Source organism: Borostomias antarcticus (assembly GCF_949987555.1).
Source record: "Borostomias antarcticus genome assembly, chromosome: 9".
NCBI classification, from domain to species: Eukaryota; Metazoa; Chordata; class Actinopteri; order Stomiiformes; family Stomiidae; genus Borostomias; species Borostomias antarcticus.
The window spans coordinates 13,481,836-13,497,892 of record NC_140242.1 but is presented as its reverse complement, the minus strand read 5'-3'; the positions used below and the strand labels follow the sequence as shown (position 1 = coordinate 13,497,892).

Genomic DNA, 16,057 nt, shown 5'->3' with positions numbered 1-16,057 from the left:
ACGCTCAGTCCAGTCCCACAACTCATTCCCATCATAGCAGTGTTAATTTTGACAGCATATTATGATTTTGTTTTAGTCATAGTCTTTTGACTAAAAGGCCATTTAGTTTTAGTCATATTTTAGTCATCTGACTTGTTTTAGTTTTAGTCTAGTTTTAGTCGACTAAATATCATTACGATTTTAGTCGACAAAATCTACCATAGATTTAGACAACTCAAATTTAACAGGCTTAGTTAATATGTAATGCATTATTTAAGCATTTCTCTATAATTTCCAAACTCATGTACTCCTCTAGGAAACATCTATTAACCTGTTAATATGAAATGGTATTAAGGTTTGAACGTGCAATACAGACACAGATTTAATTGCTGCAATACAAAACATCTTTATTTAAGACTCTTGAGACTTACGATTCTCTGAAAAATAACAGTAATCAAAGGTTACTAGGAACCATTAAGGTGCAGACATCAATGGAAAAAAATGCCTTTCCAAATATTGTAAACAAAAACAGTCCCAACTCAACAGAGTACCAACCATACAGTATACTACTGGAACATAATGATCTCTCTCTCAGACATCCCTTTCTGACATCATTATATCTGTATAGGGAGTGCTGTCAATGGCAGTAAATACAACAGTTCTATTTGTTTCGATTCATTTTAAGGAAAGCACTTCGCGCCAATGTGACCCTTGCTCTATTGCGCCGGCCTCTAGTGAGGTCACCTGTGACACTGAATACCCTCTCTGCAAAGGCTTGAGAAGCTGGCATAGCTAACAGGTCTAAAGCAAAAGGTTTTAACGTGTGATAAAAAGTGTCACTCTTCATCAGCCAAAAGTCTATTCCTGTGTCATCAGTGATGGGTTGCGAAAGCTCTTCCTTATACTTTCCGATCTGCTGCGTCATGCTGGTTGTTGTGGAGGTCCTCTGTCTAGGCCTTCTTGCACGGGATTTTGAAAGAAACCTAAAGACTGGCTGCTTTGATGAGGATGCGGCTACTTCTGGTTCCTCAGTATTCTCTCTGACCTCTTCTGCCTCATCTTCAGACTGATCTGCATGTTGTGTATATAACAAAGTAGATGCTGCTTTGGACACATACTCCTCTGCCTGTTTCAGCAGTTCCACAACATTGTCATCTGCCATATCAACAAGAGTTTCTCAGACAGTCGGGTTGACAAAGCAGGCAGCTGCTGTAAGTGGCGAGAACCTTTCATTAGTTGGATCCAAGGCCCAAGAAAAACGCTGGTTCAGACTTCCTTTCATTTTCTGTGCAAGAGTGGCAAGGTCTCTGTACTTAGTGCTCTGTTCGAAGTCAGCAAGGTGGCTGAGCAGATCAAGGAGGGCAGGGACCACCAGGGACATGGAGGTGGTGTCACTCTGGAGGGTCTTAGTATGTTCTGCAAACGGCAGCAGTAGGTCATGCAATGCTGTAAGCTTTTGCCACTCGCTAGGGAGTAAGCTGTCCCATCCCATTTCGTGTGCGATTTGGCAGACGGTGTCTTTCACTTTGAGGAGTCGTGCAACCATGTTGAATGTGCTTGACCAGCGTGTGGGGCAGTCATTTACAACAATGAGGCCACACTTGTCCAACATCTTCTGTGTTGCAACGGAGGACTTGCGAAAGAGCTTCACCACTGACCTTGCTTTATCAAGGACTCTCTTGACACTCGCGTCCTTCTGCACCAAGAGGACCACAAGTTGCAAGGTATGCACCACACATGGTGTCCGGTCCATATCCCTGTCGACATGATGGTACCTAACAGAGGAACACAGATAAATAAGTATAATTTTTTTTACTTAAACCCTCAAAATCTTACTGATGGAAATATTTTTCCATTAGATTAGGAATAGTGTGTGGGGGAAGGGGGCAGAGATACACCAGACCATCCCATATTCATGTGATCATTGACTTTCATGTAAAAGAATAATCACAAATACAAATGGCTTACCGCAGGTCATCAATTTCAGGCTCAGGGTCACTGAGGGTGGAGTGGGAGTCTTCAGAGCTGGTTTCTACTTCTGCTGCGTGTTTAAATGCTGCCACCATATTACTTCCGTTGTCTGTTATTACTGTGAGGATCTTCTCCTGTGGTATATCCCACTCTTCCATGCATTTGTCCACACATGACTTGATTGACTGTGCAGTGTGTGGGTGGGCTACTTGTTCAAGGGCCAACAATATGTGTTCAGGTTTATTTTGTTCAACACAAAAATAGCATGCAGTTATAGCTATGAATGAAGCTGTGAGTCCTTTTTTTGTCCACAAGTCAAGGCCAACAGATACTGTCCGGGCAGCAGACAGTTTCTTCTTCATTTTCTGCCCTTCATCTTCATACTGTTTGTCAATCAGATTGGTTATTTTAGTTTTCTTTGGAACAGTCAACCTCCTATCAATTGTCTCCATCATTAGAATGAAGTCCTCATCTTCAATCGTTGTGACTGGTAATCCTGTGCGCCCAATCCATTTTGCTATGGCCTCCTCTTTGATCTGTTGTTCTTTAGAGTCACTTTTGTACTTTGAAGCACTTACAAATGCTGTTACAATAGTCTGCTGGGATGCACTTCCTTTATTTGCACTAGGCCCAATGGGCCCATCCTTGGATGTCTTCTGTATCTGTGAAGTTGAATGGGGGGGGGGGGGTCAAGTTCTTATTTTTCTCTCTCGCTCACTCAAGCAAACACACAGCTCCAGGTTGTCTATATTTCTGCTCCTCTTTCACCCGTCTAACATTAAATTGGCTATAATCCTACATGTATATTTCTGTAGTCACACAGTTTCATAATGGAGCATTCCTCCTCCCCAGTCTGATGCTAACTGTGTTTGTGCCTGATATAGCAAGCTATAACATTATCATGTCAGCACTAGTTGGCTAGTCAGGCTAGCTAACATCAGGCACAGGCTAGCTAACGTCACACCGGAGGAGAGGGGCTATGGCGGCGCCAGGTAGCTTACTACAGTATAACATTAATCATGACAGACAGCAGCAGTAGTTGCTTAGCTATCTTACCCAGACTAGCTAACGCTAGATACTCCCGCCAGCCGCCACAAGCATAGCCCCACTTGTTGCTACACAGTGTAACGTTAGCTAACCTGTGCCTAACATTAGCTAGACACTAACGTTAGCGTTGCAATGATAAGACACTTCAGTTCTCCCCCGCCATAAACCTACGTGACACACTGGCCGTGTCCGAAATGCATACTACCTGCTACTTGCTATATAGTAGGCACTATATAGTAGGCATACTACATACTATATAGTACCTACTGTTCCACAAAACGCGTGTAGTATGCGAGAAAATACAGCATGCTACTCGAGTCATCCAGCGGAAGTGACGGGATACGATACTGTTTACTCCCGCGAAGCTGTGGTACAATTATCTGGTGTTTTCTGTGATCATTTTGTGTATTATCCACAAAAATGTAGCCTTTTCCTGGCATGGGATGTGCGGCTGCTGCTGCCGCCAGGAGAAGTAGTGTTAACGCTGCAAGGAGAAGAGCCGTCATGAGATCTTCTCGACATGCTTGTAGTTGAGGTAAATATTGAACGTTAGCTTGCTAGCTACGCTAGTTAGCTAGGTTAGTTGATAGCCCCGCATGTGCTGGCTTGGGGCTAGCTATACTGTTACATTTGTTCCAGGGATGTTATATTAAATAGATTCTGAGGGGCAGGTAAACAAAACAATAAAACTCAACTCATTTTAAAGAGGTGGGTAAACTGAGTTTACCTGGGTTTACTCATCACTACACGCCTGCTTTGTAATGTTACATTTTAGCTCTACAGATAATGACATCTACATGTATCTATTATCATATTGTAAAGACAAGTATATGCCATACGCACAAATGAGTTAAAGTTTGCCCTAATAATATTCCCCCTGTAGGCTCACATGGAAGACAGAGGTCCTCACCAAGTCAACCTCCACGTCCCTGCTGAGGACCTATTTTGATGGCGCGGACACAAGGAGGGACTTCAGATTGTCAAAATCGACACAGAGGAACCTTGGTGATGGTCAGGAGGATGGGGCAAGACCATGGAGGTGCTAATAATAGCAATAACAATAATAATAATTCATTGCATTTAGAGCTTTTCTCAGTACTCACCCTTTACAATGGTCTTGTCATTCACAGACAGGTGCTAGTCTTTGGAGGTAACATTACATCAGTCATTTAGCATACACTTTTGTCCAGCATTACCTTAGTCATTTATTTAGCAGACACTTTTGTGTGTCTGCTAAGCGACTTACAGTAGGCCTAATTGCATTTAACCATTTAAAGGTTGAAGACCTTGATGGTGGCCATGGTCCTGCTGCTGCAGATCATCCCAACCCTGGAGATGGCCTCAGAAAGTGTCTCGCAGCGGCAGCATCAGCACCAGCACAAGCTGCCTGGATCGCAGCTCTTGGTGAGCACGACTACCCCCATCCTGCCATAAGTAGTCAGTCTATCAGTTCATGAGTGTGCTTTGCCTTGTTCCTTATAGACAGCCTTGAGGCTTTAAACACCGATCAGTTGGTTATAGGCAGCCTTGAGGCATTTGTTTAAATGTATTTGTATTTAAATGTATGTGTAACACTGTACATAGTAATCAGTTTAAGTATTTTGGGGGGGAGACAACAGATCAGCGTTCTCCTGTCAGTACCTTTTGCAAGGAAAGCTAATGATCTGACCAAATATAAACAAGTCAAAAGTATATTTGAAGACCATTGTGTAATAAAAATATCCAAGAAATGTTTATGGCTGTGTTTCTTCCATTATACATGTAAAGGTTACTTCTTGATGTATTAACATTTCAACAAAGTGTAATATCTACACATCAGACACATTGTCTTGATATGTCTACAGGTCATGTACAGTAACTTGGAAGGTCTTAACACAACACGCAGAGCGCTTTGGACATGTAACTCCCTTATCAAGTAGTCGTTAGTCAGACACATTAGACAGTGATGCTTTCATAACCGTCTCTGAATAATTCCAATGAAGCATTGTGAACCAACATGTGTGTTCCGTCTTTTATGCCTAATTGCAAACTACAATGTCCATTAGGAATGTTCTTTTACTCTAATGACTGGTTTTAGGTAGTGACATTTGTTCTTTGACTGGGAATACATTACAAGGAATGACACACAAACACCAATTTAATTCAAGAAAATACATTTAATAAAAAATAACAAAAACAATAATGGAACAAGATAAAACAGTTTTTTTTGACTGAGGCTTCTAGAAGCAACATCAGCCGGTCCTCCCTCTCCTTAAACAACCCCCTTTCCTCCCTCCACTCAGCCTTCATCTCTGCCTTCTCTCTCCCCCATTCAACATCAGCCGGTCCTCCCTCTGGAGGACGGCCAACTCTTCCCTGTTTACGGGGAAGAGAAACACCACGCTGAAAGGCTTGGAGTAAGTTAACTAACGTATGCATTGTTGTTCAGAAGCAATCCAGCGGTCTGTTTACTTTGGATATTGATTTATGTAGGACCTACATCTTAGAAGCTGGGCTGCAGGGGACGACGGAGACAGCCTGGATAAAGCACACAGAGAACCTTGTAGCCATGTACAAGGTGATTTTGATCTACAGGCTACATGATAGCAAATATATTGATAGGGACTCACAGTTTGTATAACACTAGAAAACTGTTATCTAACCTCATAGGACCTAAAGAGCCCCAGAACTGGGGTCAGCACAGAGGGAGGGGAGGCCACAGCCGCTTCGTGGAAGTGGTATGGGGTCTTGGAAGAGGCGATGGGGGCCACCCATGCGGTTACACCCTAAACAGGGAGGAGTTGGCCGTCCTCCAGAGGATCATCGTCCCTGGTGTGGTCGTTGGTCCCTGTAATACATCCAGAAGTATTATGGGACAATGAATACTAATATATTAATATATGATATATGAACAGTTGAACTCGTTTAAATCATGGAATGAACAGACAATTGTTTAAACAACTTCAAGTAACGTTAGGCTCGGTGGCTTAGGTTAGCCATTTAACAACTCATCACAATTTCGACATTTCTTATACATTTCTTAAGCAATCATGGTCATATTACATGGAAATGTTACTCTGTTTGTCTTGATTCTAGCTATAATAACATTTAAGCTATGACATTAATACGTTTTGAGCAAGAGCCGTCTGAACACCTGTAACGTTAGTAGCCTATTAACGTTAGCTGGGCTAGCTAGCTAACGTAACGTCCACCACAGAGATCAATGCAAGCAGCTAGCTATCATGACGTTCTTTTTCGAAATGTCATTTCTACCCCACCTATATACACAAAACTGCATTTGTAGCTCTGTGTCGTTATAACTAAGATATCTGTCAGAAAAAATATTTTTTTCATCGACAAATTAAGTCAATACTTACATTTGAAAACTCCCGCTGCGGTCCCGGTGACCTCTACGTTCGCCATCTTTTTTTATTTTTCTCACTGCCCAGTGACGTATCACGTCTCGACTTCCGGAACAGTATGCTCTGGACTATGCTACATTTTCGGCCATTTTTTCGCCGATTTCGCCTGCTATATAGTACCTACTATATAGTAGGCGAAATACAGTATGCACAGTTTTGATGTAGCATGCTGCATCTCGCCTACTATATAGCAAGTAGTATGCATTTCGGACACGGCCACTGGTTTCTTTTAGCTTGTATTGTATTTGAAGTATTTCAGAAACACACCAGCTTGGGTTTAGCTAATACAGTAACGTTAGCCGGGGGTGGGGGGGTGCTTATCTTCTCGTGAATTTCGGCATGGCTGTTCTGCAAATGTTGCTTTAAGTTGGTTGTGTTTTTTCCAGTAATCTTCACCCCACAGGGTTTACAAATTGTTTTATTTTCCTTTGAATCAAATGTGAAATTTCTCCAGATGTCTGCTCTCCTCTTTCTCCCGGTGTGTGCGAGCGTTGACGAAGACATTTTTGAACTGCTGTCATTTACTGAACAGTTCAAGCGCAGCAGTCGTATTCTGTTAGTTGACTTCCCGCCGGCCGGTGTAGCAACGTTATTATTCAAACGTAGGCTACACACAGGCTACCTGTAGGTTGCATCCAACTGCGCACATCCCGAACCTCGACATTCTGATTTGAACTTTTCCCAAACGTCCCTCCATAACCATTTTAGTCTAGTTTTTATTTGTTGATGAAAATGTGAATAGATATAGTCATAGTTTTTGTCATCATACATTCATTTTTATTTAGTTATCGTCTCGTGACGATAACCCAAAAAATGTCGTTGACGAATAGTTTTCGTCATAGTTCTCGTCAACGAAATTAACACTGCATCATAGTATGTAGGCCTACTAAAATGTTTATCCAGGATTCCTACGGTGTGAGACCCTAATGTATTAGTTATTTGTTGTTTCCTTCCTCTTCCTCCTCAAAATGCCCGGCCCCAATCCAGTACTGTGCAATAGATATAATTAATGAACATATTCACTAATTAAATATAGTTTTTAATATTGTTCTGTGTTGAAGATTTTGTATAGTATAACAAAGCATTTAAATATTTGCAACCGTAGCTGCTAAGGAACATGTTCTCTGCCTTGTTAAATAGAATGTAAATAAATACATAAAACTGTCGATTCATAAAATCAGATTGATGAAAACAACCGTTTAGCGTCCGAAAATAGATTTTTAGAAACTGCATTCTCGGTGCCTCGTCCACCGCCATTACATGGATATACTGGCTCGCGCTGGATTTTAAATTTCTTCTACATACCTCCAAACTACACCAAAGTGATCTCGGTGAGTCAAACGTCGTAAATAAGGTCCAGGTTGTCAAAAATGAGCATTGTCCTTTAATCCTGAACCTGCAACAGTAAGGAATAGATGTACACTTCTGCTGGATACCAGCACATGTTGGAATAGCAGGTAATGAGATTGCTGATAAACTAGCTAAAAGTGCACTGAGCATGAATGATGATAATATATTAGACATTGTTTTTTTCGGAGGTGGGAAGCCAAGTCAGTAATATTATGAGGAATAATGAAATCCTAGCAGCATGTGTGGGACCATGGTATTTGTGGAAGGCATAAGATTCAAACATCTGTTAAAGGACAATGCTCGTTTTTGACAACCTGGACCTTATTTACGACATATTATAAGACGTTTGACTCACCGAGATCACTTTGGTGTAGTTCGGAGGCCTGTAGAAGAAATGTAAAATCCAGCGCGAGCCAGTATATCCATGTAATGGCGGTGATCGGGGCAACGAGAATGCAGCTTCTAAAAATCTATTTTCTGCCGCGAAACGGCTGTTTTCATCAATCTGTCTGGATGAATCGCTAGTTGTGCTTACATAGAGCATAACTGTTGTGGTTTTCACATGCCATGATCTTTAGAAACGTCTTTCGAAACGAAATAGCTTCCTCACTTGCTCCAGCACTAATGCGCACAGCGCGCAATCGTTGCTCCAGCACGCAAGTGAGGAAGCTATTTCGTGTCTAACGACGTTTCTAAAGATCATATTACAGAGGCATGGGAAATACCACAACAGGCCTATGCTCTCTATGTAAGCACAACTAGCGATTCATCCAGACAGATTGATGAAAACAACCGTTTCGCGGCAGAAAATAGATTTTTAGAAGCTGCATTCTCGTTGCCCCGATCACCGCCATTACATAGATATACTGGCTCGCGCTGGATTTTACATTTCTTCTACAGGCCTCCGAACTACACCAAAGTGATCTCGGTGAGTCAAACGTCTTATAATATGTCGTAAATAAGGTCCAGGTTGTCAAAAACGAGCATTGTCCTTTAAAGTTAAAAGTACATAAAGTAGGCCTACATGCAGAAAATATTATGTTGCATGGTCCAGATTAAGACTAAGGCCTACTGGAGGACTTAATGATCATCTGTTTATTATGAGAAAGGTAGAATCAGCAGAATGTGAAGTCTGTCATTGCACAGAATCTGTGGAACATGCATTGATGCAAGGAGGTTCAATGAGGACAGACGGAGGGATGAGGTGGATAGCTTGGAAAGGAAATGGAATACAGAAGGTCTGCTGGAGTGTGGAAATAAACAGGAACAAGTTCAAAGGGCTTTATTTCAATATCTCTACAACACAAAGCTGATACATAGAATAGGTTATAGTTGTTAGGGCGTCAAGACAAAACAGATTATGTAACGGACATTCATTTTGACGAAACATGACCAGAAGGAGGCAGTAATGCAACGAAGAGGATGCAGACTGCCGTTAAACCCAATAGAAGAAGAACAGACGGGCCATTTTCACAACGTCAGCGACACAACAAGGCGTACTTTGTGGTTGCCTCGTCTTTTGTCCTTTTACTTCTCGTTTTTTTTGCTAATATACTTTGGTACACCACGCCACACCACACGGCATTAAAGCGCCGAGATATTTCATCTCCATAAAGTTATCGTCCTAATATCGCATGTCCTCTATCCAGAACCTCCAATCTTTTGGTAAGTAGCGTTAGCTAACGTTAGAGGCTGAACCGATTGTCTAGCTGACGTTAACTAGCTAGCTGGCTATCAACTCTAAACGACTAGCTAGCTAAATTAATTTTTGATTGCCGAACCAGTGATGTGCATGAATGTTTTATGTTTTCAAATGACGTTGCATAGTGAAATATGGCAAAAAATAACGGTAGGCCGTTAGATACCCATAGCTAGCATAGTGTTGCTGTTACTGTGTTAGCCAGCCAGCTAGCTAACTGTCCAGGCCGATGGCATTTCTGTTAGCTAACGTTAATTAGCCTAGCTATCGGACTAATGGGTAAACAGCTATGCTAACGGTAACTAGCAACTTTCAAGGATTAGCAAGCTATCTTAATTCTTGATTACTGAACAAATGATCTTCATGAATGGTTTATGTTTTCAAATGACGTTACACGGTGAATTATAGCTCAGAATAACGGTAGGAGGCCTATAGATAGCCATGCACCGTTTTGCTGTTACTGTGTTAGCCAGCTAGCTAGTGTAAGCTGTCCAGGCCGATAGAATTTCTGTTAGCTAACGTTAGCTAGCCTAGCTATTGAACGCTTTCACGATTCCTTTCTTCTCTCGTTGGCTGGTAATTAGCTAGCTAGACTTTATAGCACTAGGCTAGCTATCCAGCCAACCACATCAACTAGTTACTAATGTATTTAATTAAAGCGAAATCAAGACGGAGATTATAGCCAGGCAATGTTAGTCTTTGTTAAATTGGTTAACGTTAGCTAACATTAGTAGCCATTAGCCAGCTAACGTTAGCTTGTGAAATTCCATCATTGCTAGTGAGTGAGTTTTTCTTCACTTGAGCTATGTTAGCTAACGTTTGGCTGCCTTTCTTCTGATCTACCTTGCTAACTTACATGTTCGCTAACATTGCAAATGTTTAATCTGTTGCTCATGTTTTGACCCCCGCCCCCCTTCTTCTGTGTCTCTGTCATTCTCTCAGATCCCTTTGCTGATGCAACCAAGGGTGACGACCAACTCCCAGCCGGGACAGAGGATAAGATCCACATAAGGATTCAGCAACGAAACGGACGCAAGACCCTGACCACAGTGCAAGGGATCGCTACCGACTACGACAAGAAGAAGCTTGTGAAAGCCTTCAAGAAGGTGACAGTGCTGCCCTAGGCGCTGCTGTTTAGCACTAGTTTGTAATGATGCAGAAAAAACTTTCTCATTCCGCACCCCCCTTAAACCTGTGCAACCCCTTTGTGATATTATTACCATGGCAAAATGACTGAAACCACTTTTCACTTCTATATTCATTAGCTGGCAATGAGTACTGTCTGCATATCTGTTAAGTAAATGTATGTTAATTGAGCTGTGGCTTGTTGTGACTGGCAGAAATTTGCCTGCAATGGGACTGTGATTGAGCACCCTGAGTACGGCGAGGTCATACAGCTGCAGGGAGACCAGAGGAAAAATATCTGCCAGTTCCTCCTCGAGGTGAGTCTCATGTCCTCCCCGAGGGAAGTCCCTCTCATGTCCTCCTCGGGTTGTGTCTCTCTGTCATGTCCTTCTCGGTCAACTCCCTGCCCCAATGCCCAACAGGTGTGTGTGGTGTGTGTGTGTGGCCGAGAGATTCACTTTGCCACGCTTACCTTGTGATATTGTTTTGATCTTTTGGTAGAATACAAGTCTGCTGTTTTTAACTGCAGCTAAACTATATTGGGTATTGTTCAATTTAGGCTTTATTAGGTTAATTGTGCTAAAAAATATAAGGTAAGACTTTATTGATCCCCAGGGGGAAATTTTGTGTTTCAGCAGTGAAAATTACAGAAATGTTGGAAAGAAGAGAAACACTAAATACAGAGTAAACAAAAAAAGGCACTAGATAAGGGGGGGCTAGCAGCATAAAAAAGGGATATCAGGGGCTATATACATCCATATGTACAGTAACTGTGCAGAATAGAATAAGATATATATGTACCTGCATACATTCAGTCTGTATAAATGTATTATGACTATACAAGTATATAAGTCTAGGAGTACCCGATATATATGTACAAGGTATCTATGTACCTGCATACATTGTCTGTATAAATATATATGACTATACAAGTATATAAGTCGAGAGTCTCTCCTCTCAATTGAACAATTGAACAAAGTTCAGTTTTCATTGTGTATGGTATCCAGGCAACTGTGTTTGAAAGTCTGTGGTCTGTGCTGCTGTTGGTTCCATGGTGTCACTGTCCCCCCCTCCCCCATCCAGATTGGCATCGTCCGGGAGGAGCAGTTGAAAGTCCACGGGTTTTAACGTGATGCTGTCGCCCCCGGACCGGGACCTCTCCGCCGCCACCCTCTAGCAGTCCCCCCTCAGTATGCAGTGTCCCCTCGTGTTTAGCCACATACATGTCTGATGTACAGTAACACCCTGAGAGGCAATAAAGACACCCACCATGTCCCCCTTTTCAAGACGAAACGCTCCCTTCTCGACTCTTCTTCGGCTTAATTCTCTCGCGTCCTGGCTCTCAGATCTGACTTGACAATAGCTTTGACTCAAATGGCAGCAATTATTGAGGCGGCTTATGATTGAACCCCTGATTGATTGTGCTGTAAGTGGAATCACATCATCAGGAGCAGTCTCACAGAGACACGAGACACCACTGAGCAATATCCTTTGAGCTGTACTATGCAATATTTTTTAAACCACCGGTGTTAACTAACATCCCAGCCAGAGCCAGACACCGCTCTGTGTGGTGATCAGATTACCCCTGCTAGCCAAATATCATGTATATGTGTATCCAGCAGAATAGTTAAAGCATATAGCCACCACGAAGGGCTGACTGGCTACAGGATTTTATGAAAGGGACTAAATAGTGGTTAGTTCATCTAGTTACCAGTTAAAGGTTTTAGTTCCACGGTAAATAATTTGAGCACCTGAACCAGCCAGCTCTTCAATGCATCATGCTAATTCAAAACATATTCCTCTCATGTCAACGGAAGTGATAGTTCATGCTTTTTATCATAGCTCATGATATTTATGGAGGCTTCAGTTTTACTTCTTGAGTTTTGTCTGGATTAAAATGATTTGCACTGCAAACACTGATGGAGAATTTTTAAATTGGGGAAGGGGGGGTACAGTAGTTTCTGGTGTCGTATGCGGGCGTGGTGCCAGGCAGCATGTCAGCTCCCTGAGGCATTTTTACACCTTGCTGTTCATCTGTTATTAATGTGAAAGGAGGCTTATGACATGATGAAATCAGTTGCTACCAAGGACTCCAGGATCAGTCGAATGGGCCGTGCTGCTGTTCAGTCACCCAACGAGGTGGAACTTATTACACCCTGACCCTCTTACTCCAGGACTGGTCTTTTATTAGCATAACATCTGGAGTTACAGTATTCAACTTTCAAATTAAACCTTGAGAGGTGAGGCTGCAGGCTTTGACATGGTGGTTTACTTATGTAACTACAAACTCCAAAGCAATGAAAAACAGTTTCACAATAATCCCTGGTAACAGACATTTGCTGTCGAATGTTTAAAAAAAAAAAAAAGCATTTTGATGATGAATATTTGATATGGGGGGAAATATATCCTCATATTGTAGACACATCTCTGTTCTTGCATGTGAACCAAGTATTTCTGTTCCAATTATCAGGTCTGTGATCTCAACAGTTTTGATATCAACGTTGTGTATCAGGTTAATGGTCCTTAATTAAATCCTTAATACATTCTGGTTACTCTCGAGTTTTGTCTTTTTTTATATACGTTAATTGATAACTAATACACTGAAATTGGTTCAACAATGCCTACGACTCCAGACCCCCAGTCCTGTTCCAGATCTAATAGGGCTGGGTCAGGTTAGGGTTAACTTCACCAGGTCTAACCCTGGCCTTGCAGCTCGATAAGAGTCCAGACCAAAGGAACCAGTTTATGGAGAGGCCTCTTGTTTTCGCCTCCAGTCAGTTACCTCTGTTTCAACAGCCACCTAATTTCATCAGGCTCTCTAATCCCAGTTAGCTGTGGACCGATCTCCCGATGAGCCCCAGAGGTCAGAACGTGCACACACTCTCTAATCCCCTTAATGGAATTATGCTCTCAGCCATCACTATGTTCTCCGGCTACATCTCAGTCTGCGGTCACTCGTTAAATGGACGGCACTATCCAAAGTGTTCACACGCATTCACCAATGGCAGCAGCTTCCATACAAGGTGCTACTGGGAGTAATTTGGGGTTCAGTGTCTTGCCCAAGGACACTTCGACGTGGACAGGAGGAGCTGGGATTCAAACCACAGACCCTACGATCATTGGGCAACCTGCTCTACCTCCTGAGGTGGGAGCATGTCTATGTTCCCACAGCTCTATGTTCCCACATTTCTAAGAAATTATTCAAATTTAGGCCCTATGTTCCCACAACTCTGTTACCACATTTCTGAGTAAACTAATAGAGTAAAGGCTTTTAACCCATTATGTGTAGCCTAAATAGATTTGCTAACTTTTTTTTCATTACATCAAAGTTGTTTATTAGCTTTATTTGCATACACTACACAGGTACTACTAATACTACTACTAATAATAACAATAATAATACATCACATGTATTAAGTGCGTTTCATGGCTACTCAAATTGGCTTTACACAATAAAAAGGGGCATATAAAATGTATCCTGGGTATGGTTTGTTCAGTTGACTTCACACTCAGCAGGCTTCTGGGACCGGAAGAAGTTTAGTGTATGACTAAAGACTGATAAAGACTCCTGGGGATGGGCATGGTGCTGCTCATGGAACCCGATCACTCGGATATCTGGATCCTCATCTTCATCATTCAGCAGGTTTGTATACACCTTTGCTCTGCAGTCCTTGTGTTAGCAACGCCAATTAATCTTTTCGCCCCTTGTCTCATGCCGGTGAAAATGGAAGTTCTGGACAACTAAAACCTTTCCTCTACGGTTTTCAGGGATCAAGCGCCCATGAATAGCAGCCATCTCTGCCGATAAAAGTATGGATATCCTCCTACCTGTTTGAATGTGTGTGTGTTTGCAGCATGAGTTCTGTCTTTATATGCTCCTGCTCTACCCGCACACATTTGTAAACATTGAAACATTTCAAGCACGAGAATCTGTCTTATTCCCTGCACTATGGAATACAAGACAGAGAGTATTCTATATTTTTACACACAACCAGTTAGGAGGACAGAGTGAAGGTAAAATTGAAACATTTCAAGCATGAGAATCTGTGCTCCCTTATTCCCTTGCACTATGGAATACAAAGACAGAGGGTATTCTGTTCAGCGTTCCACCCACGACAGAGCTGGCTTTCCTCACCAGCTTGTTTGTTTAGGGCCTAATTTAAAAAAAAGTCTTAGTAATGTGGGACCATTGGGCTGTGGGACCATTGGGCCTAATTTTGAGGGGAAAAAAGTCTTAGTAATGTGGGACCATTGGGCTGTGGGAACATAGAGCTGACCCCCCTGAGGTACAGCCACCCCCAGCAGTTAACAGCGGTTAATAGTGTGATATATATACAAGAACTAGTTAGCAAGAGTAGTGGCTAAGGGAGGCCAAATACAGACATCTATCCAGGGGTCTACATGTATTTCTGTATTGATGTCCCATGTGGTGAGAAAACAATTCCAAACCCTGGCAGGAGTGTATGTGTTCTGACATGGAGGATTATTCACACATTCTAGACAGCATACTCAGCAGTTTAGTTCGCCACACCAGGCTCCAGTTCAGGGCGATGTGGAGAGCCAGTGGAGTTTGACTGCTGGAGAGTATGGTTGTCAGCAGAAGCCATAGTTTTGCAAACGAAGAGAGGGAGGGAAGGAGGGCCTCAGGCTACCCACTCCCCCCCCCCGTGCCACTCAATTAATCTGCTAGAGGGAACCACGGAAAGACGGGCAAGGTTAATGATGGATGTCTCTCCTGCTCCGCGGCACAATAGGCACGTTCTAATGACAACAGTCATGACAGAGTGCAATATGTCTTATCGGGCTTGATTGTTACACAGATTCACAGGCAGACACAGGTTTAAATTTTATATCAAGCAATTAAAAACTTGACTTCATAACTATCCAGATTATTGTTCTGTTGAAGGGACTGGTTATCCATATGTATTGGACACCAAGGTTGGACGTCCACCAAATGTGAAACAACAAAATAATTAGCTGCTATCTGGAGTTGCTAGAGGCCACACAGCTGTTGTTGTTTTTGTTTTCATTGGTTTAAAAACCTGCTTTTAATACTCCTTTCACTTGCACACGTCTAGCCAATGACCAGTACACTCGTGTTTTCTAGCAGATACTAATACCATATATTTTTTTGTGAATAAGTCAAATTATTTAAGAAAAACCTATTAAAACTGGCCAACCACTCTCCCTCTCTCTCTCCAATTTTATGCTACTTTATGCATGTAGTTATATCAAATCTGTAAAAATACTGTGTGGCTCCTGGGGGCTAGCCTCCACCTGTCTCCGATGCTACTGATCAAAATCTCTCGGATGTGTTGTTCTTTGGAATGTTCTGCAGTGTAGTTCACAGACTCTGATCAACCATCTGGCTCCCACGTGGACGGTGGGCTTAGGCTACAATTTAATTTTAATTTGTTGACGTGTAATGCTGTGATCAAAACAGCCAACATGAGCCTGACAGAAACAGCCTGCCTGTGTCTATGGA

At 42.3% G+C, this 16,057-nt stretch overlaps 1 protein-coding gene across 1 annotated transcript; it reads left to right on the top strand.

Moving 5' to 3' along the window:
- The first annotated feature begins 9,231 nt into the window (after positions 1 to 9,231).
- LOC311313018 (eukaryotic translation initiation factor 1b) lies at positions 9,232 to 13,124 on the top strand. The gene is made up of 4 exons (XM_084443040.1): positions 9,232 to 9,413; positions 10,390 to 10,553; positions 10,788 to 10,889; positions 11,656 to 13,124. The coding sequence occupies exons 1-4, from the start codon at positions 9,383 to 9,385 to the stop codon at positions 11,698 to 11,700; spliced, it is 342 nt and encodes a 113-aa protein (XP_084299166.1). The 5' UTR covers positions 9,232 to 9,382; the 3' UTR covers positions 11,701 to 13,124.
- Positions 13,125 to 16,057: the final 2,933 nt, after the last annotated feature.

What these genes read in the sequence shown, in the direction of transcription:
- LOC311313018 (XM_084443040.1), top strand. Translation starts at nt 9,383, where the DNA reads ATGTCCTCTATCCAGAACCTCCAATCTTTTG. An exon ending in TTGTGAAAGCCTTCAAGAAG is followed by an intron (nt 10,554 to 10,787) that starts GTGACAGTGCTG and finishes TGTGACTGGCAG; the next exon opens with AAATTTGCCTGCAATGGGAC. An exon ending in TCTGCCAGTTCCTCCTCGAG is followed by an intron (nt 10,890 to 11,655) that starts GTGAGTCTCATG and finishes TCCCCCATCCAG; the next exon opens with ATTGGCATCGTCCGGGAGGA.